This window comes from Nestor notabilis, unplaced genomic scaffold (genome assembly GCF_000696875.1).
Source record: "Nestor notabilis isolate BGI_N333 unplaced genomic scaffold, ASM69687v1 scaffold878, whole genome shotgun sequence".
Taxonomy (NCBI): Eukaryota; Metazoa; Chordata; class Aves; order Psittaciformes; family Psittacidae; genus Nestor; species Nestor notabilis.
Genome location: NW_009939394.1, coordinates 31,009 through 57,780, shown reverse-complemented (window position 1 = coordinate 57,780; position 26,772 = coordinate 31,009). Strand labels below are relative to the sequence as shown.

At 37.8% G+C, this 26,772-nt stretch overlaps 1 protein-coding gene across 7 annotated transcripts in view; it reads left to right on the top strand.

The window, feature by feature from the left end:
* Positions 1-24,880, top strand: part of EYA1 (EYA transcriptional coactivator and phosphatase 1) — an 82,666-nt gene extending 57,786 nt beyond the window's left edge. For all 7 annotated transcript variants that reach the window (XM_010019817.1, XM_010019816.1, XM_010019815.1 and 4 more), the window contains 6 exons: positions 12,200-12,258; positions 12,448-12,608; positions 12,814-12,928; positions 13,244-13,365; positions 15,345-15,445; positions 23,674-24,880. In XM_010019817.1, coding sequence (XP_010018119.1) covers positions 12,200-12,258; positions 12,448-12,608; positions 12,814-12,928; positions 13,244-13,365; positions 15,345-15,445; positions 23,674-23,754 — 639 coding nt within the window. In that variant the 3' untranslated portion in view covers positions 23,755-24,880. The remainder of the gene's footprint in view (positions 1-12,199; positions 12,259-12,447; positions 12,609-12,813; positions 12,929-13,243; positions 13,366-15,344; positions 15,446-23,673) is intronic.
* The last annotated feature ends 1,892 nt before the right edge of the window (positions 24,881-26,772 follow it).

Below are 26,772 nucleotides of genomic sequence, written 5' to 3'. Positions count from 1 at the left end.
TAAAGAGTCTGTAATTTTAAATACAACATTCTAGACTGTAAGGAAAAAAAAAAATTCCAATTCAGTCTTTTTTTTTCTTCTTTTTCATTTAAAGAAAAAATAAATTTAAAAACTTACCAACAACAGAAATGCTTTTACTAAAGCATTAAATCAGCTGTGTGGTAATACAAGTTTTATGTGTAAACTTCATATGGTCATGCAAAGGGTTAAGCTATGTGATTTCAGGATAAAAGGTTTCCTGAGTTGACTATTATTCCTATAGTCTGCCAACAACTTTGCAATAAATGGAATGATTTTTATGGGAATGTGGTTATTCACAGCAAGACTACAGTTGGTGTCAGTATGAAAAATTCTTCTTTAGTAGATTCTCTCAGCAGGGATAACAGATCTGAAAGAAAGGCAAAAAGTAGTTACAGAGATCTCTGGCTGGTGTTGGTGACAAATTATGTTTACAAAATGATGGGGTAACCCATTGAAAAAGAAGAAATTAGACAACAATAAATCAGAGTCTTACTCCTCTAAGTACTGCTGTTCCAAAACAAGTTTATTGTGATTGTGTGTATCATTTAATAGCTTCCATTTCTCTTGTTCATAGAGCAAGTGATACTTCTAGGCTTCCAATTGCAGGGGTGTGAAATAATGCTTCAGAAATCAGTAAAATTACTGCAAAGGTATGCCGTTGTCCTTGAGATAACATCAAATACTGATAGGTATGAATTAAAATAATTCAGGAGAAAAGAGAAAAAAATTCTCATTTTATTAATTTTATTGTTATTTAAATAATATATATACTAGTTGTAATTACAATCTTCATAAATTTTATTCTTAGTTTCACTTGTCTATTTTTAACTTTATGTTTTTTGAAGTAATATTATTAGAAGGGAAATGTGATGGAGAATGCATTAAAATACTAATTAAATTAGTTGGTACTAACAGTTACTGCATTTAGGTTCGGTTTGTGATAAGCTTTCAGAATGCTTCAAAGATTAAACCATTGATTAAGTCTGTAGCACCTCCATTTGAGATGGCATTATCTTCCACTCAAGATGAGGAGAAAAATTGCATAGAATTTAATGATTATCCCCAAACCATACGGCAGCTTTATGGGGTTTAATTGTTTGATCATCCATAAAGAAAGTTGTTGGATTATGAAGGGGTTTCTTACTGTTTTGGTTGGGATTTCTTTTTTTAAGCAATACGTAGGGGCTATTTGAGAGGTAAACACAGCAGGTTTGAGTGCTTCCTGCTCTTTGTTTTCCTCATGCACAATTAACCCTGCTCTATTTAAAACATTTCATTTGCAAACTTGTCTCAGAGCATTGCAAGACCTCGGTGTAGCCTTGTGGCATCAATTTGCTTTGTTGTGCTGGGATCACCAGTGATGTACCAGCAAAGACAAAAATCAACCTAGCTATGTCAATGTCAGGAAACGAAAATTATTTATCCAGTTCAGAGCAACAGGGTTGTTGATAGGTGATTAACCTCTCTTGAGTTAAAGTGGTTTTACTGACCCAAAAGTAAATATTGACTAAGATGATGCCAAAGAATACAAATTTCTTAAGAACATTACATTTTGCATTCTCTCAAACCAGAAGAATACCATGTGCATTCTTTGATATTCTAAACAATATTTCTTCACTAGAAATGCTTAGAAACAATCTATGAAAGAAATGGTTTTTGTTTGAGAACAGTTTTCGAAAGAGCGTGATAGTTAAAGGTGCAGCTGAAAGCAGAGTGGGCTCTTGGTGATTGTTGAATATAGTCATTCATGTTGGTCATGTGAACATTTATTGCTGGTAATACAAAAAGTAAGAATATAAGATTTGGCTGTGATTAGAGGATGGATCCGGGAAAGTCTTAGCAAACCTTTGACCCTCTACTTCCTAATTGGTTAGCTGGACATTGAATAAGAAACAGTTGTAGTCACTTATTGCAAAAACAGGTAGAAAGGGCTGTAGAACATACTGAAAATAGATTTATGGACAATCGAACTAAAAAAGTCCAAAATAATTACAGGAAAGGCTGTTGAATAAGCCTGTTGAATAAGAATCTCCCACCTACCGCCAAATACCATAAGGATGGCAGCTCAGCTAATCCCTGGTCACCCAGAGTAGAGTCATCTGGGGCCCTACAGAGGAATATCTATTCAACAATGCCTTTTCTTCTTTGGCTAAAACAAGAGTTCCCCTGCTCTTGATGTTTGTAACGTCTGTAATGAGAACCTCCTGACCAGACTGTGGCTAGATGTGCTTTATGAGGAACCTGTGATTCAACTTTGGATAGTTCACCTTCAGCAACAGAGGGGTCTTGGAAAGCTGTATGTGATTATTCCAAAAGCATTATTAGAGCCTTTTTTTTTGCAACACTACATTATCTGTAGATGTAAACCTAGTTTTTAAGGTACTTTAAATCCTATGAAGAGTGAAAGAGTTCAGTTTATAATAACCCATCAACAATTGTGGACTACCTTCCAGCAGGCATTGCAGCAGTCATTTTAGCACATTCAGACTGAGACACAAAGCCCATCTATTTGCATTTCATTTTCCACAGTAGCAATCCAGGAACAGCTCAGTTTCACTGCAGGAAGGAAGGAGAGAAAGGAAAGGAAATACAAATCATGGTAAGGAATTTTCCCTGATATGTATATGATGGAATGACTGGAAATAGTTTCTCATCTATGTGGTACTACAACCATGGGTGACTTGCAGAAAGCTCATGAAGTTCCAGTTCTTGAATGTGGGACTAAATTACGATGCACATATAGCTGTAGGTAAATGAACAGAAATGCAAAACAAAGTCTTCATTCATAGGCAGAACTGTGGCTTTGTTGGTGTGTGCAAAACCCAGGTAAAAGCTTTGACCCATCCAAAATGCATGATGGCTAACTGTTGTGGAATGTGCTGCTGTGGTTCCATGAGTGTTAGAGCTACAAAGAATAACAAATACCTCCTTAGCTTACTTGAGATCACTCCTATAGGCTTATGCAGCTTATTAACCACTTCTTTCGTGTGGCCAGTCATGAGTACCTTCAAACTAGGTGCCACTGAAAATAGGTCCTGCATGATTTCCTTTCTCAAGAAAATCAGATAGAGTGGTCTTTGTACACATGCAGCTCAGCTGAAATACATGGGAGCCTACTGAATTTATAGCATCACTTTATCTTTTTATTTACCTTCCTATTGCTTCTCCCTTTCTCTAAATGTCAGGCTGTAAGGTGGCACTAAAACTCTTGACTATCTGCCTGGTACTCTGTCCTGATTACAGATCCTAGAGCTCTGGTGAAGCAGATGGTCCTCTGCTCCATCTGCGCAGGGCAGTGGTGCCTCAGCTCAGTGCCTGCTTCTGCCACTGTGAAGTGGCACAGGGGTCAACATCTGCCCCACAACACTGAGAGGGGAAAGAAAAGGAGAAAAATGCAGAGAGTTGTACAGAGGTCTTCAGGCTACCCATAGGAGCAAATGTTTTAGCTGTCTCTACTGGTGAGGTTAGCAGAGAGAATTTTAATCCCAGTCTTTGCCCCATTAGCAGATAATTACAAGGATGGAAGACTTGCTAGCCCGAAGCATTGTAGCTTTCATTTAAACATACATATTTAGGAGATCATCAACAGCATCAAGGCACAGCAAGTTTAAATTAATTGGTCACCTGGGACTGAAAGAGAGAGTTCACATCTTCTGGTGAAAATTTCCATGTGAACCTCTCATTTACTGAGATGCGAGATACTGTTTTCAGGCTTATGTGGAAAAATCATTCTTTTTATAAGTTTAATTTTGAAATTGTTTAAAATTTAAATATATTTGAACAACCTTTGGTATATAGTTTCAATAAAATGTGTATGTTCCTAAAAGTATACTTTCAAGTTAATAAGTTTGGGAATTGAGTTTGGTCAGCATTCATTACATGCTGACCAGGTTCATGGCTTTTGTTACTTCTTTAAACACATTCATATTTTATTTTCACTGGCTTTCATTAGTCATAGAATTTTTTTCTTTTTGTAAAGGTATATATCCACAGATAACATGAATCATGTTGTAAAGAAGGTATTTACAGTGTGAAGTGCTGAGCTTTTAAAATAAGGCGAATTTGACATTTTGAACTTAATAGTGTCCTTTCCAGGAGTGACACAGACTCTTTAAACAGATGAACTCGAGTCTTATTTAGCCATTTCTATCTATGGCTAAAATTCTTTCTCTTTCATCCTCCCCTTCTCTTTTCTTGCAAACTATACAGAAATAGAATAACAAATTATTCTGTCAGAGTTACAGCAAGAATTGTTTGCTAGAGAGGCACTCTCTAACATTTCCCTGATTAAGATCATACCTTATAGAAATAGAATAGTTTTATGTTTTATCTTATCTGAACAACTGGAATGTAATGAGCATATTCAGAACGATAGGGAGTGTCTCTGAACTGGAACCCAATCAACAAATCTGCACCCTAAAGCAAGCAAGAAAGCTCTGGGGTTTGGAGGACTGCACTTACTGTGATTGTCCCAAGCTTTGCTAGCAGTCTAGTTTTACATTTTGATCTTCCTTTTCAATAGAAACATTTCAATGTATTGAGTAAAATATACCGAGACACTATCGGTCCTTGAAATACCTGCTTCATGACACTTACGATGAAAAGACAACTAGCAAAATAGTTTTCTTTTGCTGTGGGAATGTAACTGGCACATTAGATTTGCTATATAGATACTTTTTTAGGACATGTTTTAAATTGGATTCTTCCAGTTACAAGTTGCAGCTGAAATGAAAATGTAAACCTTGATTTTAGTGTAGCTACTTCAATAAACACAAGTTGCAGAATAAGAGCTGTATTTGTTTTGGAACAAACACTGTTTACTTTAGTAGTATCATATTCAATCCAAATGCACTTGTTCATATGATCAAGCAAAATAGGATTTTAATCACTTTTTCCATTAGAAAAGAATGGCATCCATTAAGCATTCTAAAAGGGTTATGTGTTTAGTGCAAGAGAGCGCTTCAGAGTCATTGGGTATGAAAATAAGTCTGTTAAATAATTTCAGTTCTTAGTCCTTAGTGTTTATAATAGCTAATAGTACATATAGCTAATAGCCTTAAATTGTTTTTTTTAGTTTTGATGTGCTATTTTAACAGTAAAAGGTGGGATTTGATTTTGGGGGATGTTTTTTTCTTGTTTTGGGGGGGAGGAGTGGGTTATTTTTTTTTTACACTATAAGCTTCTCTTTATAGTCTTAAGTTTAAAATGGGAGTGTTTTGAAAGCCTTCACAGCCCAATTTAATTCCTTGACTGTTCATCCACAAATTGTCAGACAGAATGAAGTGGATTTCAAGAACTCTTTGTTCTTCATATCCTGTGCCTGACCCACAGGTAATCTGCACCTTTTTTCTTCAGTGCTGAGTAATTGTGGTGGGAAAGAAGAGAAAATGTTAGGGTCACAAAGTGCAGGCTAGACAGAGATGACAGGTCCTGCCAATTGAGTGCCAGTGCTGAGAACCTGCGAACCACAGTCTCTGCTCTTTCACATGGATTTGCGCTGTATGTTAACAGGCACTGGGCGATGATGGGTTAGGAAGTTCAGCGCTTCAGCCTTTGTTGCCTCGGCTTGAAAGGAAGTGCAGGGGTTTTGTATATTTATCAAGTACAGAAGTACAGTAGAGGAGCGTTTGGCACAGGCCATACATCTATGTATATATACATACACAGGATGTAGGTGTGCTGTTGTTCTATGTAGTGTCAATTTTCTAACCTGTACACATACCAGACATTTTGATATCCTTCTAGTCAAGTGAAAAACAAAGATTTATTTGTCAAGTTTAATGACTGATGTTAAATAATGTTGGGATCCTTACGTGTTATTTTTCTAAAGTTAGAATAGTGACTAGTTGAAGCAATCTGCTTTTTATTTTGCAGGAAGGTAACCACAACTATAAGTAAACAGATGTAGAAACCAACAGATTTATAATCAAAAATGGTCATTCACAAATGGTCATTCCAGCTTTGGAATACACAATTTTTGCTTGGAAAAACAATTTCTGGCAATCTGTAAGCCTGTGCTTCCTGAAGAAGCATGTTGTGATGACTTATAGAAGCGATGAGTATTTGTGGAGTATATATCTTAAAGGGCGTATATCTTATTTCTGGAAAACACATAAACAGAGATACTGCTATCATAAAACTGCATTAAAAGCACAGCAGTGCACGCTTAAGGATTTTTTTTTCAATTAAGTTTTTTTCAGATACATCACATTTATAAAGGATTGCAGCTTTAACTTGTTATGCCAGATCTGTTCTCACATGTACATGACCAAATTCTCTACTGTTCAGTAGGGAAAATGAAGCAGTGGATATAATTGCGTAATGACAGATATGAGAGGAGCAGAGAATCCCAGCAATCATTTCCTGTGAGTTGGCCAGCTTCCAGGCTGTCTCAATGGGCATGCTGATGTAAAGGCAAAATGAAATTAGCTTCTTCTAAAGGGTGGTTGTTGGTTGGGGGTGGGTTTCACTCTCTTATTTGACTTTGCAGACTAAGGCATTGAAACAATTAGTTGACAGTGCAGTGTTAGTTTTCTCACGGTAAATTAGGATGATTAACCAAATGTGGAAATGTGTTTTAGCTATAATCAGCAGTTTTGGTACTGTATTACTTTGGCATCCTCTGAGGTTATGATCATAATATTATTCACATTATTCCTTTTCATAATGTGCAAACTCGTCCAGAGTTATCTTACAGTCAGTGATTATTCAAAGACGGCAGAATTATTAGATTTATTTTTGTTGGGTTTGTAACATGAAATGTAGAGGATCAGCACGCTAGCCATTACGTCACTCCACTTGGCATGTAGTATTGGCACAGATAAGAGGAACTCTTGTAGCAGCCTTAATCTCTTTTTTTATTATTATTATTAATTTTCCTACAGTAAATTGAGTAGTGAGGCATATTTTACATAATTATGGCAGAAGTGCACAACTTGACGGGTGGTAGTGAAGGAGCAAAGTAATATAAATATTTGGAGAACATTTCTGCCATAACTTAATGCTTTGCATATGAATCTTTATAAAGATCTTAAGTTAGTTTAAAGGAATTATTCCAGAAGACTACATAGGTCCAGGCATTTTAGGAGCTGTGAATGATGACTGTGGAGCATCTCTGGGAGTTTTTGGCTCGTCACACAAAAACAGAAATGAGAAGGAGGAAAAGTTAGCAGGAAGGAGTTAGCAAATGCTTTGGGAATGGAGAAAGGAGAAGATACAAGGTTTCCATGTACAAGTCTTCAGCTAGGCTCATCTAGTCATTCATTATTGATTGTTGTTTTTCTTTGACTTACTGCATTTCACCGGAGACATATTTTCACTTAGCAAAGGATTGCAGCAGTTTCAAGGAGCTCCTGCAAGCACGTATCTGCTGCTGCTTCAAGCCCCAGAGCAGAGCTGATGGAAGGGAATGTAGCAACAAGTCTTAGTTACTCCATGCAATATCTGTTGGTTTAAGTGAGCTGCTGCAGGAGATCTGTTTCAAGCTAAGCTACCAGTTGTGACACTAAAACTTCTGAGGGACACAAACACATGGATCCGTGCAAGCCAGATCATAGAATCATAGAATAGTTAGGGTTGGAAAGGACCTTAAGATCATCTAGTTCCAACCTCCCTGCTGTGAGAGAACAGCAAAGGATGGCATGGACAGAAATTTCTTGAACTCTTGTAGGTAGGCTTGCTGAGTTACACATGCTGACACTCTCATTTTCCCTGAGGCTAATTGGTAAGTCCACAGACAGCCCCCAATATCACCATTAATATTGTTGCTCTAAGCATGCTTTGGGCATGTTACTAATGTTTTATATCACCTATATAGTGTCCTCCCTCATCCAAACTTGCAGTTTAAAATTATTTAGGAAATGTCTCCTTCCTCTCCCTTGACAATAGCTTTTGCTGGGGTCTCCCTCCTATGAGCTTTTAAATCCTCCTGCATTTCACAGCTTGCTCTCTTCCGTGCTGCTGTTCCAAGACTTGCTCTCTCCCTTTGCAGAAGATGAATTTTCTTCTGACTCAAATTCTTTCTTAAAATGTAAGTCCCCATGAAACCTTTTGAACAAACCCCCCCAGCTTCCAGACGCCACTTATTTGACATAGCTCTGGGGGTGCTGCCTTGGGCAGCTGCTAGGCTGCTGCCAGGAGAACCAGTCCCACTCCCACCAACCAGCCCCAATCTTCTGCCATTTCCCACAGCACCCATCAAGCTAGTGTGCTCATTGTAAGAAAACCCAATCGATTCAGGTTTCTGACCAGCCTGCCCTATGATATCTGGCCATGACACCAAGAGATCTGCAGCAGAGTTCTGAAACAGAGCAGTGCCACTTCCCTAGACTCAATTACCCTTTGTGAATACCTGTCCTATCCTATGTCTGCCCCCATACACAGAACGTGCCTGTGGCACCATGAGTAAGGGCTTTTAAAATTTCTGCATGTTTTAGTAGCCCAACTCTAGTTTTCAAATTAAAATTAATCACTCTGGCAACGGTTTAATTAAAATCAGTGCAAATTAGGTAGACCTGTATGGGAACAGGATTTAGACATCTAATGCTTTGCCCTCCTGAAAGTACTCTCCCTGGAATATACCAAGTGCATTTTGCTTTCCAGGGATTGATCCCAAAGTGCAGAGCTGCATCTCAGCCTGTCTGACTGAAATCCAAACCTTCAGTATGAACATGTCATCACTTGTAGCCTCTCATGAAGATTTCGAACTGGATATACTGAAGCTGCAAGGTCAACACTTTTAAGAGCAAAACAGCTAGCTGCACAATCTTTACACATAAACCACAGGATATTTTGCTTCTTACTTGCCAATTGAGCCTATTTTAAAAAAGAATTCAACAATTCTAATATTCTGCTTTGGAGCTGACTGTTAAATTGATTCTATCATAATAAAATACATATGCATAAATAACATGTATTTATGGTGTTCCTACAGGGATTTTCAATATTAATTTCAGGAATCGCTTTGCCAAAGAAATTGAGGGGAAGATACCAATACTGTACTTCCTATGAATATTTTACTAAAGTGTCAAATATATCTGTAAAAGTTTGAAATGGTAAACATGCTGTTTAGCTCTGAATTGGCTCTCGTCACAGGAGCTTTTTGGGGAAGTACTTCAAGACCTTATGAATTTTTATATTTAATTAAAATATATCTTTGAAAAATGTACTGGTTGGAAGTGCATACTTTATTTGTTGGTCAAACTTCATCTTAGCTTATCCCTGATTATGGTGCATATTGAGTTAACTGCAGTTTTAAAATGTTGAATACATGGGTGCTTGCTTACATCTAATCAGGGGACTGAACAGTGTCTCAGGTAGTCTTTGCTCATGAGCAACATGCTACATACAAAGCAAGCAGGTAAAAACAAATACAAGGTGTTCTGAAGGAACGTTGGACCAGATCAATTAGTCGTGGGCAGGTAAATGGCTTCTTTGAAGAGTTATTTCTAAATAACTTTACTGCTAAAAGAGCAATTGCTAAATGAGGGGTTTTCCTTCCCATGTGCAGGATTGAAAAATGTACCCATCACTCATTAGCCCAAAGTCCGAGCCAGCTAGACAGCGTGAAAAATACCTGGCACTCAAAGCTCACATTTAGCCTCAAAGCCATGTCCTGCCACTCAAGAGGAACAAAACAGTCGTGCACTGTTTGTGACCTTCCTTTAGTTGTAGCATAGTGTCAATCACATTGGTCTTTAATCCTTTCCAAATTATAACACATATCTCTTGTGCTTTAATTTTACTTTATTCCCCTCCTGACTTGATTTTTTCTTCTTTTATTCCTGACAAAAGAGGATACTATCTCTTTCCATTATATTCAGTATTTCACCTGAGATTTGTGATGTTTGTGACCTTGTCTTCACTTTGCTTGCTTTCTTGACACTGTTTCTATACCTTTACCCACCAATTTTTAGTCTCTGATTTCTTTTCTGGGTTTTTGTCTCCAAAATCCCTTTCTTGCACTACCATGATTTCTGTTTCTAATGTATTGTTTCAGTTCTTTCTAACTACCAAGCAGATGGTTAGACAGAAGGGGAGGATGTCTGTGATGTCCCAGAGCTTGTGATAGTCGCAAGACCTTACACTGTAAATTAAAGTTCTAAGTCCTCAGGTCATCTCAAATTGTGGAATCTAAACTGTAGTGGTCTCTTCCTTCCTGCCTTTATCTTTTGCCTGAAAGAGTTAAATTTGGAAGTTTGCTGAGAAGATGAGCTTCTATTTCTTCCTTTAGTTTTGTGGTTACTAAACAAATTCTAACAGATTTCTATTTTTGAATCCTTTTCTGTAGCAGCTTTTCCAGTTGTCATTCATAGTTTCCAAGCTGGGGAGAAGTCTATTGAATTGATAATTTTCACTGCTATATTGACAACTCAAGCTTAAGTTTGCTATCCTTGGAGAATTTGAGAAGTCACTGAGCAGTGGAAAAATAACTAAAATGGGAAACTCATGGATGCAGGAGGGTGTACCTTTGTTAGCTTACACTCAGTTTATATTTGAATTGTTAATTTTGTAGGCTTTTGGGTGGACAGTTGCTTTCAGTTTTAAACAAAACGAAAACTTAATTTCTGTGAATTTGATAACTTGCTGAAGAAGCTTCCATCTTTTTTTTCTTTTCTTTTTTCTTTTTAGCCGGGTTGATTTTCAAAGCCTGGCAACATATGTTCACACTTGTAGTTTCAGCTGTGTCTGTACATCTAATACATTTTGTCTGCCTGAGGAGGAAATTCACTATATGGTAGTTAAATATGAACAAATGTAGTGTTGTCTTTCCTGTGCTGGTTGTCACTCTTATGTCTCTCTCTAGCATAAGCTACCTATGCATAAAATAGAAAAGAGTACACATTACAGTAAGAATAATTATATGTGCAAAAGACCATATTTAATTATTCGAATCATTAGAAAAGTTTCTGAGGTAATTTTTGTAGACCTATGCTTTTAAAAATCTAGAATCCACAGCCATCATGTGAGGCCAAAGAGACTTCTTCAGCTTTTTTCTTATCTGAGGTTGTTGACCTCAGGAGAGGAGGAGAAGGTTACAGGGTCAAAGTCTTTTCCTCCTTGGAGCTTGCTGCTTGCTGGGAGAGGGTTGGCTGGAAAATAGATGTTTTAGAAAAAGGGTTGAGGGTCATGATTTTAATTCTGTTAGGGAACAGCTGGTTTGAGTTTCTTTCCACTTCTATCTTCCCTCCCTTCCTCACAAATCCATGGAGAGAGAAAAATTTGTTCAGAGGAAAGCAGTAACACAAAAATAAAGGATTGCAGTATTTTCGTGTTTAAAATACATCATGTTTGTTGTAGGACTTCACATTAAAAGAGAGAAGAGGAAATTATTAAAATAATTGAAATCCATTATTGTTTCAAGCGCTGAATTGAGATTGATCTAGAGTGCCAGAGGTTTATTTGTTTTCCTGCCAAAAGTTAACTTGTTAATAGTAATGTTCTAATGGGTTTTTTCTTTTTTGTGGATGAACAATATGCATTACAATTTTTAATTTAATGATGGACAAAGCTAATTATGAGTGCGCTGTGTTAGATTGCGTATAGTCGCTGAAGAAAGGTGGTTTGATTTGGCTATTTCTGTTCAGATTTTCTTCATCTTGGCATGCTGCTTTCATGCACTAAGACCAAAGAGAGAGAAGGAAACTCACAACTCTCAAATGAATGGCAAACTAGGAACAGATTTTTCATCTGCGCTCCTCTGAAACACTGGCCTCAGGCTGTGTTGGTGTGTGGCTCAACAGCAATCAGAGGTCATAATTTCATTGGCGGTTAGCATCAGGTTTAATTTTTCTAATATGTTACATTTACCAAAATGTCTGGTTTCAGTTACACTTATGCACTGACTGAATCAGCTTTGAGCAGCATGATGTTTTAAGGTACCTGAAAGGCTGCAAGAACGTTTATGGAACACACATGCTAATTGTTTTTAACCACTTTCCTTTCTAAACACAAAAATGTGTTTTTGGAAAGCCATTTAACAGTAGTAGCTAATGATGGTGTGCATTTATTTTAAGAAATGAGCACAAGGAATAGGTAAAATAGTTGTTTTAACAAGACTGCCATCTACTGATTTCCACAATTAAAAATATCTGATGAGTAGACTGTTCATAGTGTTTTACAGTTTTACTTTTGTGATTTGCAAGATCAAGAAAATTATAAAGTCTTTCTCTTGCCTTAGGAATGCGACCAGGTTCACATTGATGATGTGTCTTCAGACGACAATGGTCAAGATTTAAGGTACAAGAGAACTGAGCGAGATACAATGTTGCTTTGCAAGTTCCTTCCTGGGAAAGTGATGAACTGCTGTAACGGTTACAGTAGCCCTCTCTCCTCTTAGCTGTCCTAGCCTTCCCAACCCAGCAAAGGGGTGGTTGAATGTAGCATGTTGCCTGTTGTTAATCTGAGGATTTTCGTATCTCTGACTAGCACCTACAACTTTGGAACAGACGGCTTTCCCGCAGCTGCCACCAGTGCAAATTTGTGCCTTGCAACAGGGGTGCGTGGAGGAGTGGACTGGATGCGAAAATTGGCTTTCCGCTACAGACGAGTAAAAGAAATATATAATACCTACAAAAATAATGTCGGAGGCAAGTGACTCTGGAGTATCTAACAAATATAAAAGTAGTAAAAGGGAAGGACTTTTGCTTTATGTTGCTTTTTTTAACATGGTAGTATTCAGTGATCTATTTAGTTTGCAGTGTATGGAAAATTGTCTCTGAGCTAATGAAAGCAAAGGAAAATGACAGAATGTTACTTAATTTCAGTGCAGAAATGCCCTTATCTACTCTACAGGTCTTCTTGGTCCAGCAAAAAGAGAGGCTTGGTTACAACTAAGAGCAGAAATTGAAGCTTTGACAGATTCTTGGTTAACACTTGCACTGAAAGCACTCACTCTTATTCATTCAAGGTGAGTACAAAGAGTATGGGGTAGTTAGGAAACTGTAGGATGTCTGCTGATGATCTAGAAAAAGCTGCCTGGCCTGGTGGGCAAAATGCTGAACCTGGAGGACCTCCTAACTCCTTGTTCTAGTATGATCATGCCACTACTTTGCTTTCCTGTAAGATGGAAAAAGATAATAACCTTCTTTGTAAGTGGAAGTAATAATAGTGAGGGTTTCTGATGGGAGGCATAAGGTTTTCCTTTTTCTGTTGCTGGTTTGGTTTGGGCTTTTTTTCTGTTTTGGTTTGTTAAAAAGGGATGTTTGCATTTTCTCTTCCACAGGACAAACTGTGTGAACATTCTTGTAACAACTACTCAGCTAATTCCAGCTCTGGCAAAAGTCTTGTTGTATGGACTAGGGGTTGTATTTCCCATAGAGAATATTTACAGTGCAACTAAAATAGGTGAGCTATTTTTATAATGTTGTGATACATTTGAAGCTGTAATTCTAAATAAAAGTACATTGTAGTGTATGTTTATTTCTTACAGGCATTCACTAACAATTACTAACATTAGTAATACCTGATCTCAATAAACACTTTTCATGCTAAAGCATCCTAAAAGTGCTTTTCAAATATCTGTCATGATCCAGCACAGAAAGCTCTATTAACAGTGATGCAGCGTCTGTTAGGAGGAAGTATAATTGCTTTTTGTCATCATTTCTCAAAACTGGGAGGCTATGTAGCAGTTGAGAAGGCTTTTTTGTAGGCTGTAAGTACAGAACACTAAAGTCTGCCCAGATTAGCAGAAGAAATTCTGTAAAGGTAAGCCCTGGCTCCATTTGTTGTTATGGGCTCTGGCGCAAATTTTGGTAAATTTACCAGAAGCAAGAACGTTTTGCTGCAGAATGTGATTATTTAAGTTCATTCATACTGGCTCTAATAAGCTTCAGCCAGGCGAATGTTTATTTCTGTTTTCTGGTTCAATATAAAAGATGTTATTCTGAGTATGTAGAAGTACATAGGACCAGATGGCAATGGAGCTTGTAGTTTTTAACGTGATTATGACATATCTGCTCTGTCTCAGATTCCCTCAAAATTGTGGGCTACAAGAAAACATTTTTCATGTGTTCTTAAGTATCTACATTCAGGAAGCTTAAATGGCTGAGAAAAAATGGTTGATTATTTTGTATGGTTTTGTTTAAAAAAACCCAACAAAACTCGGTTGAGAGTTTTATGTAGAATTTGAAAGCATTACCGTAAAGGATTGAAAACTGTTCCCTGGGTAGAAATATTATGGTACTGTCTGTCAAAACTTTAAAGTAAATTAAAACTTTGAATTATAATAGTCTAAATACACATTTTAATTAAAATATATTTTAATAAATACTCACTTGTGACTTAATGTACACAGCACGGAAGGTTGGTTGTTTTTTTTTTAAAAAACCCCTGCATTCAATCACTAACTTTCACAGGAAATCATGAGATTTTTCTAACATGACATGATTTATAATTTTCACGCACCGTTTCAACCTGCTTAGGGTTGGAGGTTTCTTATGCCTGGCAGTATTATTAAAGGTTGTCATTTAGTAGTTTGGCTTCTCTGCTGGCTAGAAACCTTTCTTTAATTTCAACTTACTTATTCTCACACTGCTGTTGTTCTGTAGCTGAAAAAACTATTTTAAAAAGTAGAATTTTCCCTATTGGTTGCTGTGGACACACAGGTAAGCATGTACCATGACCAGACTGAAGTGATCTTTCAGAATGGGGACATTTGATAAAACTCAGCTGTAAGCATTTACTTTCTTTCTGGTTTACCACTACCTGAAGTTTACCAGTATCAGTGCCTACATGTAGGACTGGAGTACCAAGATCATTTCCCTAGGTCTGTGCAGTGAAGCAGTGAACCACATTAGTGGATCCCGGTGCAGAATCAGGGATCTTGCCCACATATTGGATTACAGGCATTTAAATCTAAATCTTTTGGGTGACCTTCTAAGTCAGGAGCTGTGATTAGTCTTGTCACAGGTTGTGTTGAAAAAGCTTAGAATTTCAACTCAGATTCAATCACATTGCTCAGTTCGGGATACTGGCCATAAACAGCCAGTAGAGAATTCTCCTGGTACGGAAATTCCAGAAACCTGTCTCAGATTAGGGAAGGAGGCAAGAAAGGTGATATTGTAGACCTCTAGTATGCTATGTCTGCTATAGTGTGTGTACTAAAGGACCTCACAGAGCAGATTTTAAGGGTGCTTGTCAGTTGCTGTGGCAGGAGTAAAGCTGCAATCAGCCTTGATACACCATCCCATGGGAGAGGCTCTTCTCTCCCAGTAGCTCTGCTTATATATATATTCAAAGTGTTGGGGAGATCCGTGGTGAAAAGTTATTTATTGGATGTCATCCCATCACCACCTATCCTGAATAGCCTGATCTTTTTCTTTCAGGAAAGGAAAGTTGTTTTGAGCGAATAATTCAAAGATTTGGAAGAAAAGTAGTGTATGTTGTTATAGGGGATGGTGTCGAAGAAGAGCAAGGCGCAAAAAAGGTAATGGCCCTTTTTCAGTGTGGGTTGATATCAGGAGTCTGAAAGCAAAATTGTCTTTCCTTTGACGTGGGACAGCATGCATTGATATTTGGGGTTTGTATTTTTGCTTTATGAAATATGTTTTGACTATATCTAGTAGAAAGCTGCATAAAGCTGTAGATAATGATGTGCCCTGCCGTTCTGCAGAAGACACATTAAGCTAGCTATGTATGTTCAGTGTATTTCAAAAAGGAGCCTGAAAATGGACCTCAGCTTTTGTGCCAAGAACTAATAGTTCTGTTTTCATTGGCATCCCAAAATACCATATAGGATGTTAGGAGTATAAGCAAAAAATGGCAATTCTTACTAGTCAAAGGCAGTGTGCAATTTCACTATATGAAATACTTATATGTCACATCTTGAAAAGGTATGTAGGCCTGGAGTAGGTATGCATAAATTTCAGGGGTTTTGTGCGTCAATAATTTGGGTTCTGTGTTCAGGTAACTACTTGTGGCTTATCCTGTTCATAACCTCAGTTAACTGACCAGAGGATACTCTTTGACTGTGTCCTTTTTTTTTTTGCTTTCCTCTGGTAAGAAGGCAAAAATTCGTTTTTTTCATCCCGGTGTGGTGTAAACCCCATAAAAAGCTCCAGTAAGCTCCCGTACTTCCCACTTAAAATAGGCAGTATTCCTAGTCTTGCTATTCTACCCAAATACAGCAGATACTCTGCTTTGAAGAATGAGGCATAATATTGGCTATTTGAACAGTAAGAGAAAGAGTAGGAAAATGGGCATTTCTGTTCTTGCATCCTTTTACAGGTATTGCTTTCACACAGCTGCTTTTTTTACAATGAAACTCTCTCCGGTACTTCTATATCTGTTTCCACTATAACTTCCTAAATTGGAGAAGTGAAACTAATTAGTCTGCATGGTGTTTTAACAACCATTGAATGGTTTTGCTTCATGAAATCTGGGTTTTGTGCCCCTGAAGCATTGCGGGTAGGTTCCCGGCTCGTCCTGGCACTTCGCAGAGTCTCAGTTTCATGTATCCCTTTGGTCGACTGAGGGGAACAGTTTGCTCCTTTCTCCTTCAGAAATGCCTTTCATCTTTGTAGAGAAATGTTTTCCCGCTGTAAATGATTACATTTTAAAAGCTGCATTTAAGATCAGGGAGGGGGGAAAATTCTTCTCTTTGTTCCTTTTTTGGTGGTCGGTGAAATAGTGTTGTATATGATAATGGAAGGAGTAGTCCTTTCGGTAACATTATCTAATTCAGTGGTTTTTTTCAACAGGAAACGTGATTCAGAAAAGCGTAAGAAAAAGCCTCTCCAATTGCTAAGACAAGTAGCAGTATAGAAAGTTCCTTTGTGCCATTAGTTCTGTGTATGCTTTCTTAGTGGAAGGAATTTTCAGATTCAAAGCATGTTAGATGCTCTGGATTATATTATCTGCTGCAGCAATGCCAGAGAAGTCAATAAGTAGACGAGCAGCCCTGTCTTTCTGCAGAAACTATTATTTTGATTAAGGAAAATGCTTATGTGATTCTTGTCCTGCTCATTACTCCACTGAAAAAGAAGCCACCATATCACACTGTGAAAGCAGTATTTGCCTCTTAAATTTGGGTCTTGCATCTTGCAAGAGCAAGAACCACGTGGTGCCCTGCAGTACTAGGAACTCAACTAGTGCTCCCAACTCAGATGATGACTTTTTGGTTGTTTGCCCCTCAGGTTGTTTTTAGAGTTAGTAGGAGGAGTCAGCATGGGAATGCACCTTAGTGTAGGCTGTGCTTCAGTTTGAAGATGGATGCCCTGTTTTAGGTATAAATGGTATCACTGTTATTAGAAAACACTAAAAGCCTAGACCTTCACTGGAGAGTGTGCAAGCAAAACAGATTTCCCTCCCAAAAAACACCTAAATCCCAGCAATCCAAAGTGGCATGATGTATACGTATCCATTGCATTGTTATCTCCTGAATTTTGTTAGCTGGTTCCTTCCTACCTTCCTTCCCATCAACACCTTGGGTTTTGTGATATTCTCAGGATAGGAATGGCTTTTGTGTCATCCCTTTGCACAGTGCTTTGCTGAAGGGGTTTGGCTTGAGGTGAAGCTCTTAGTATATGTACGTTTCTTTACACTACTTAGTAAACAATACACTATTCTTTAAACAGCATTTCATTGATTACATATAAACTATAATGACTATTTTTAAATGAGCATGTAAATTCAAATGAATTTAATTTGAGATATTTTTTAATTCTGTGTTTGTTTCATAAAAAGAACTGAACTTTCCAGCTTAGAAGGTAAGAAAGTTAAGGTTTGATATTTACTAATTATTTATCAATTGCTTTGTCATAAAACAAAATTTGTATTTATGTATGTCCTTCATTCACAGAAAGCCCTGATCAGTACAACAATAGGAAAAATAAAGGACACATTTATTTTTTTTAATTGGCTTTATTGTAAAAATCAATAGTAGAAACTTTTTAATAGCATTTAATGTATCATTGCTCTTTTGAGAAACCTTTTTATGATAGACTGGGTTTTTTTTAATAGAATGCCTCTTTTGATTGACGAAAATAAATACAATCCACTGAGGAAACCACATGCTCTTACATTTCACATAGCACAGGACAAGCCATGGTATCAACACCTTTGTTTAGCATTCACCTCCAGCAAAATATTTTATAAGACAATTAAAATTTTCATGACATTTGCACTGCAGACTGAGAAATAATCGTACCCTTCTGGATCAGTTCAGCAACCAGCCAGCTTGGCTGTAATGCCAGGGTTCACGAGTAGGTAGCTAGCTTCGGATGAGCTTCCCTGGGAAAAGAGGGAAAAGAGGGTAGAAAGAAACCAGTGTGGGAGCCAAGGGGTGCTTGGGACTGCTGCCGGCATCCCTGTGGGTGCTGTGTGGGTCAGGGCCACTGCATCTGAGTGCCACTGCAGTGACACAGCTATTCGCAGAATAAGTTGCTTGGGGTTTTCTGGCAGAGATTCCATTGTCTTGGCATTTTGTTTTGCTTTGCTTTGTTCTGTGTTTTGTGATTTTTTGTTTTGTTTAGTTGTGTTTTGTTTTGCTTTGTTTTGTTTTGGTTTGGTTTGAGCTCATCTTTTGCCTTTGCCTTTGGAGACACAGTAGGGAAATACTCATAAGGCAGAAAAAAACCCCTGAGCTCCTGACTTTTTCTACTTAGGAGAATCCTCCAAAGGATTTCTAATTTGTGAGAGGAGACAAAGAAGGAGGCTTTTTGCACTGAGAAGCTGGATTTTACATCAGGTGATTCGGGAGAGCCTGGGCAAATCGGCTTCTCCCTTTGTCTCCAAAATGGTCCTGCTGCCTCAGAGGGAAATTGGGAGGAAAAATCATAAATCTTTGTGGAGCAATAAATAGAATATAAATGGGTATCCAATATGCCACTGCTTTTAAGCTCACAGTCATACTGTGCTGGTCAGGTTTAGGGTAGGAAGTAAAGACGACCGCTTAGCAAATCTGGCAGGAACACAACAAAAATACTGTGAAAGATGACAGAAACTGATGAGTTTTCTATTCAAATCCATCACAAATCTCAGGAGTAAAGTTTTTGTACAAATATGTATTCATTTAAGGGAAGGAGTATAGTCTGCACTTTTTAAAGTTGCTTTCAGAAAATGGCTTTATTTTGCACATGTATTAATTGAAACACTTTATTTTGTTGAAGAAAATAGTTGAAGTTGGTTTCTTTTAGTACCTATACACTGAAAAATAACATTGTTTCTATGTCAGAAATGAAATATCTGATTTTCTGACTTATTTAATACTGCAATTATTAGATTTATTAAATTAATAATTTCACTTTTCATGTTTTACACACCAAACCCAAATTCAATCTTTGCCACTATATTTTATTTCAAAATGCCATCACAAATCATTAAAATTTTCATAAATGTATTTATTACCAAGTATCATCTGCAGAACTATTAATGTTTTTTAAAAGACAAGAGCTTCATGTTTACTTGGAAGATACTGAAATAGTGTACAAAATCATTGGTTTAGTACCAGTCTGGATGCATATTCCAATATGCAATAAGAAAAGTGTTCTTATAGTTTTGTTAGATAGTACAGCATCCAGTTACACCGCTTATTTATTAGTGGTTAGCATTTGTCATCCATTCTCCCACAGCAGCAAATGAGATACTAGCATTTTTCAGCATGTTCAGAATAGAAGACACGTGTTGTACATGACATGTGTGCTAAGTGTTGGCAAGGATGGCTTTCTAAAGGCAATATTTAGTAAATATATATACAAAGGATCTCTTTCCCAGTCACTGTGTACTTCTGTCCTTCTGTCTTCTGGATGTGTTGCCACTTTTGACAGGGCTGAATACTTGTGGATAAATGGGGCATGTTAATACAAGAATAACGTGTAAGATTTGGTATGATGGTTTTGTTACTTTAAATGTTTTAGTTTTGTACAATCATTTGTTACTTTAGATAAGGTGAAAATTACTGTATATGCCCCGTGAACACATCCGTATATATGAACATACATGCATGTGAGACTGCACATATATACACAAATATGTACATAAAGATATATATAGATCTGTATCAGGTTTTTTCCCCTCCTTTTGGCTATGAAGGCTGTGTCGTAGGATCAGACTGAGAGAGATATGAATCGGCTGCATTCAGCCATGCACAGAGCACCAGTGCAGATTCCAGCCCCGTGCAGCCGCCACGTTCCTGCCGTGCTTTAATTTCTTGGGAGTGTGCTGCTTGTTTTTTTACCTGTATGCAGGAGAACTGAAAATAATTATGATCCTGAGGTTTACACAACCTCTTTGTTTTCATTGAACTCCCTAGAATCATTCCACACCTCACTCCTGTGAATATATGGAGTAAATGGAGGTATGCTCCTTTCACAGATGGGCATAAATAAAGCAGAGGATGCTTAAGTGAATTTGGAATAGAAAGATACAGCCAAAATAACGATCACTTAAAGTTTTGGTTTAAAATCTGACCATAAACAGCTGAGCGTAATCCAAAACTTGATATTACATGTGGGCATCTAGCAAGAATCACTGTAATTTGATTTAGCAGAAGCTAAACCTTCTGTTAAATCAATCAGGGTCTTTAACTGCCCTAGCTGCCTGGTGTGTGTATGCTCTGTGATGCTGAGGTGGTTACTAGGGAAGCAGTATAATGCTGGAGCTGCATGAAGTGGGAGCTGGAAGCCAAGAATTTATTACTACAATTCTCCCTATTCATTAGTTTGATGTATGACCTTGGAGGGCATCCATGTCATTGACTCCTAGCTTCTGCAGACACACTATGCAAATGCAGGCGTCCTCCAAACTCTTCACCATACCATGTCTTAGGCTGTTTACACCTCCCTGACCCAGTGATCGTGGCAGAGCTGATGCCAAGCTGACGAGGAGAAGCAGGGAGATATGGCTGGCTGGCAAGGGAGAGCAGGTAGATCCTACCTGGCAGGGAGGCTGTGAGAGAAGAAGGAAACTGCAGTGTGCAAGAAAGGGAGGCAGCACTACTGAGAACTACGCGGCCAAGTGCAGTTGGCTGGCAAACACTGCATGGACTTGCTGCAAGCACAAGCCTGTGCCTGTTTGTCCTTGATGTAATAGCCCTATCAGATGCTGTAAATTCTGCCAGGGAGCTATCACAGCCTAAATAAGAGGTAAGTGCTTTATGCACCTATGCTTTAGATAGCCTTTGGAGAGTCCAGAGAAGAGCATGATGAGGTATTTTTGTTTTGTTCTGCTCTTGCTGTTTCATTTCCTGATCATGGTGCAAGAAATGAATCTTCAGGAAATATTTGAGTTGGAAAGCATCAGTGTCTGACCTGACAGAGCACAGAGGATAGACTGTCTATAACGTAACAGGGAAGAAACACTGGGACATGGAGTTGTGACTGAGTGAGCTAATTGCATCTAGTTTCTGTTGCTGGTGGAGCGTCGAGACAGTATGATGGAAGTCTGTCTGTAGAAACAGTAGGTGTCGTAGTCAGTGTTTAACACTTCCTTCTTAAGGAAAGGATGAATCTGTAAAAGCGCTTTGGAAATATAAGCGTTTTTTCCATCAACATCTGAATTGCCTCTGAATTTGTTTGGATTTTTCTTTCCATAAGCAGCTATTGCTCATGCATTTATCTTGAAGCTGAGATTTACTCATCTGTTTCTTAAGGCTTTGTAACAATCTAAAGTGAAGCAGAACAGAAACTCTTCCAGACATGCTTCCTTGTGGGTCATTTTATTTTCTTCCTGAAGAAATCTCTTTGCTCTAAAAGCTAGGCGTACTCTGAATGTGGGCATCTGTTGATGCATCCATGTTGCATTTTAATTCAGATCAGGAGTGTCATAGCAAAGCAGACCTTCCAGTCATTCCCCCTCACTACCCTTTGATTAACATCCTGGACTGGTTTTAGGGGAAAAACAAACAAACAAACAGATTTCTTTTGGATGGAACTAAAGAACAATATACTATCCAGATGCGCATCAAATGCTTTCCATCTGCTAATGGGAACTTTCTCTATCATGGCAGACTAGAGCTATACTGAAGTGAAGCCCCTGAAAGCCATCTCCTTTACTCTGCAGTCCTTCTAATTATGCAACTCTACTTGCTAACACTTGTCCTTCACTGGGTGAACATTTTCCAGATTCCTTACAGTGCTCATTTGCTGATCATTTATGAATCTTTCGTCTTGCTTATTAATAATTCCGTATTATCTTCTCTGACTCTCACAAGAGCAACAGTTGATTATTGCACGGTTGCCATTTGACTTCAGAGAGACTTGCCACTACTAAATGCTTACATTTCTTTGTAAAATCTCTTCTTTATTCTATAAATTCAACCCAATTCATCATCACATCATTATCTAGATTGAAGCAGCATTCTTCTAAAATAATAGTTCTTTATACACTGACAGACAGTTGTTTACCTGAGCTTCTAAAGACAAATTTGTGATATGCTCTGTGTTAAAGTGCTTGCCTTCTGTGATAGGTGTAAGGTAATATTACAGGGCTTTTAGTAAATACGCAGCTGGGAACAGAGAGTTTTACATCGTTTTCAAATTTGTGCTCTAACTTAAAATTTGAGAAGACATGAATGAAGAAAGGAGGTCCATGTTGAAGTGCTAATTGGAAGAGATGGAGTTTTGCCACCAATTTCAATAGAATTAGGAATTTACTCAGGACGTGCTGAAGCGGGATGAAGAAAGCCTCACTGAGAAGTTTGTAGACAGAATGTTTGGGGAACTCAGAAGCTACTGTGGTAATAAATTGCTTGTGGTTTGCCTCCTAAAGATGCCAGGACACAAGCTGACCCAATAAAAGGTGAATAAGATCATGTTAGCCTTCAGAACATTGTTGAATTGAAAGTGTTTTCCCATGGGATTTATACAATATTTTCCTGACAATAGTTCATAGTTATCTTTTGTATTATTATTTATGCAAAAGTTCTTGCTGACACTATAGTCCCTGGTTTAGAATATAAAGATAGTTCTTAATCAGATTTTTACCCTTCATGGATTAGGTAATTTGTGCTTTTTCCTGGTATTTGTGGTTTTGGTTTATTCAGGTTCTTTACAAATGTATTTGTACTCCAGACAGATTTTATTACAGCTATTTGGGGGGGGGGGGGAGAGAGAGAGAAAAAAAAGCATTTATTTTAAAATTGTCCCATATGGAAAAGATGTTTTAAGATCAGTGCTAATAATCAGCGATGTTATACAAACCACTGGGATAAAATTCCTTTCAAAGTGATGTGAGCAACACATGAGCTATTCTCAATCACCATGGCTGTGTTCTTAACTCACCTGCCAGGGACAGTTCCACAAGGAGCAAACACGTTTTGGTAGTAGATAATACTTTCACTTCCTCTATTCTTTTAATCAGATTCCGTTCCTTTGCTTGAACTACCCACATGCTTCATGTATAGGTTATTTTTCTTTTTTTTTTTTCTAGAAATAGTATCTTCTTCCACAGTGTGCTAAAATCCATTTTTATATAAGGAGATAAGAACCCCCTCCCTTCCTTACGCTCTCCTCACATGTTTGCCATTGTTCCTGTTAGTAAATAGATTTGCTGTTACTGAGAATTTATGCTGACGTAGAAAAATGTGAAGGGCTTGAGGGTTTTAAGAGCTCTTTTTCTCTCCTTGCAGCATTCCCTTATGCTTGCGAAAGACAATGGGTGGGTCTAAATGCCATAATGCTTGGGGTTATTTTTACATCTTGTCTGTGCTGTTCACAGCATGCTATGCCATTTTGGAGGATCTCAAGCCACTCTGACCTTATGGCCCTTCACCATGCCTTGGAACTGGAGTACTTGTAGCAGCTCAGCAGCACTTTCAAACCTCAGAGCCTCCTTCTGCCCGTGGATGGGATGCCTGTGTCTTGTGTCAGCATTGGACTACAGAACTTTGTGATTTCAACATGTTGACATACAGCTGCAATTGGTCTTAACCCTTGCCCTTTCAGTAAACGGAGGAGCATGTCTTTTTCTTCAGAACAGCTGTTAACTCTGGTACTGCAAGTCCAACGAAAATAAGCCATGTGAGTGTTTGAACAACTCATCTTTACCGTATTTACTACCAAAAAGAAATAGAAAAGGAAATAAAAGGTTCATACCTGTGAAGAAAAAACAAAGGACCTGCAAATGCTTTGTAGTTTTTAGACTCTTCAATGTGACACACACCGATTCTTCAACACAGCAAACTTGATTGCACAATGAAGACTGAGATTTTTCAAAATACCAGTGGAGTAATTTTCTTGTAAAGAAGGTTTACTTTTTGGTTTCTCATACCCAGGGTACTCTGTACATCTTTACTTATTTATGAACAGACTATATTTTGACATCATATAACTGAAGATATGTATAATAGGATTGAAGGCTATTGTATGCCTTTGCCTTATGGTACAGCAACTACTTTTGATTTTAGCACATTACAGAGTAGTTTAAAATATGTCTAATTTAAACTAATAGGTACATCACTGAGACAATCATGTACAGGAAGAATTTTTTGTGTAAATTTGTAATAATGAATGATTCTTTTACATATTGTTAAGGTAAATGCTATTGAAAGATAGTAATGCCTTGTTGGTGAAGAATGAGGCCACGTGTGCACAAACTATTGTGCAGTGCCTTATCAATGCGTTGGATATAAATATGTAGATAATGGATTTTTTTAGATAAATTTGTCAAGACCAAAAGCATGGATGTCAAGTGTCAATGGGAATTGGGTTTTGTTCTTCTCAGTTTTTTCTCTGCCTTTTTCTTGTCGCCTACTCTGATTATGAAAAGATCAATTTCTCCCCCCCCCCGCACAAAGGAAATACAGATAAAACACAACTGAAGAGGAGTCCTTTGCTGTCTTTTGTTTCCTCTTTTAAAGTTAACATATTAACCCTTTTTTAGAGTATTGAAAAGTGAATTAGGAGATTCATTCCATAAAGAAAAAGAGAAAGGACACAAATATTTTTTAAAATGTGACTTAAACTGAAATCCTGGTACAGAATAGCTTTTGTCTCATCCAAAAATGAAGGGAACTATCATCATCATTATTTTTAGAAATTAGAAATGAGAATATTTTGAAGAAATCGAACAAAGATACTCGTATAAATTTACGTTTTTTTAATCCTCTTCCACCAGGAGTCAGATTTCCCTAAGATATAACATCCATTGCCGGCAATGGAAACACTGAAATAATTATCGCCAAGGAGTTCAAATTTACTTTTGTCTATAACCATTTACAGGACAAACCTAGACTGTGTCTGTCTGTGACTTGTGACTTTTCTAGTCTTGAAGGCCATGAGCTACTTGGTCAGATAAACTGTTAGTCTGACTTTTTGGTTTGAATTGTACCAATTCCCTTTGCCCGATTTAAATCTTTTCATTAAAAAGAAGCCTCAGCTTTATTGGATCATTTTTCCAGCTTTTCTTCTTGTTTTCTTTTGCTAGAAACACCAGCCTTGAAACAGCTACCTGCAAAGCTACAAAGCACCAATGTAGCTACAAAACAACACCCTTCTCTATTGGAGGAATCATATTGCTGCTAGAATTCAATGTTTGTGGATTGCTTTATTACCAACAGAGAGGTTTTTATCCTACCAAGACTTGCACATGTGCTTTACCCAGTATGAGTGCTGGAGTTCACGCAGTGCTCACATACATATATAAAGCACATTGTGGGTAGTTTTTACAACTAAGAGTAAGATTAGCCTTTTTTTCCTCAAGCAAAGTAGACAGTGATGGGGGGTTGGGGGTTTTTTTCTGGGTTTTTTTTTTTTGGCTCAATTTTTAGTCACTTGCGGACTGAAAAATAAAACAGTTTATCTGGGCCTTATTGTACAAAAGTGTGTTGTGTCCACAATTGTGTACAGAATTCTTCTTCATTATTTTTGTTTTAAATTAATAAAATTGATTTGTGAACGTATTAAACAAATCTTGTCTTGTATGCAAGTCTATGATAGGTCGGGAACAAGGAGACATCTCTCATCTCTGCGCTCTTCAGAGGCAGAAGTTGTCCACCTGCGTGTGCCCCGCTGAGACATTAAATAGGATAAAAAAATATTTGTATCTAATCTACAGAAGGCCCAGTTCGATGGGCAGCAGTTGTTTTGCTTATCAGCAGAAGCTAGATGAGATGGGTGCAAAACAGGGACTTGGTGCATGGTGTCCTAGAAATGTGTGCCTAAGTGACTCAGAAGTAAATACCTGAACGTGAGGTGCAATGGTGGCTCTGAATGTCATCCAAAGCAATCCATGTGCTGAATGGATGAGTCCATCATTCAGACATCTCACTCTGGGCTACAGGAATTGTCTGATCCTCTGAGGCCCAACAGGCTTGAGTGTCACTGCACTTGGCTGCAGCGCTCAGGTGTGTTTCTGCGCTGCCCATAAAGAAGCACTGACCCTTCTATTGAAATCATTTTGGAGGGTTTGGTGTTTAGGCTGCTGCATGATGGCCATGGTTTAGAGACATCCTTTTACATCAATCCTTCTGATCTCAGCTTAGTCTCAAACCAAGAACAAGAAATTTCAAGTCTTGCTTAGCTCCAAACATTTGCTTCCAGAATTCTGGCAGGCCTGTAGCTAAACATTATCTGACATTACCGATGGAGGCATGTAGCCTAAGTATGCTGCAGTGTGAATCAGCTACGTTCATACATGAATCACATACTTGTATTAAAAAATGTTGCCTCAGGTCCCTTGTTTATTTTAAACTTTTGCATCTTAAAATTATTATATGTACAGTACTGGTTTTGAGGCAAAAGAAGCCAGATGCAATGTATTATTCTGCTGTAATCTGTTAGAGCATTGAGTTTACAGTGGCAAATCACTGTTACAGCT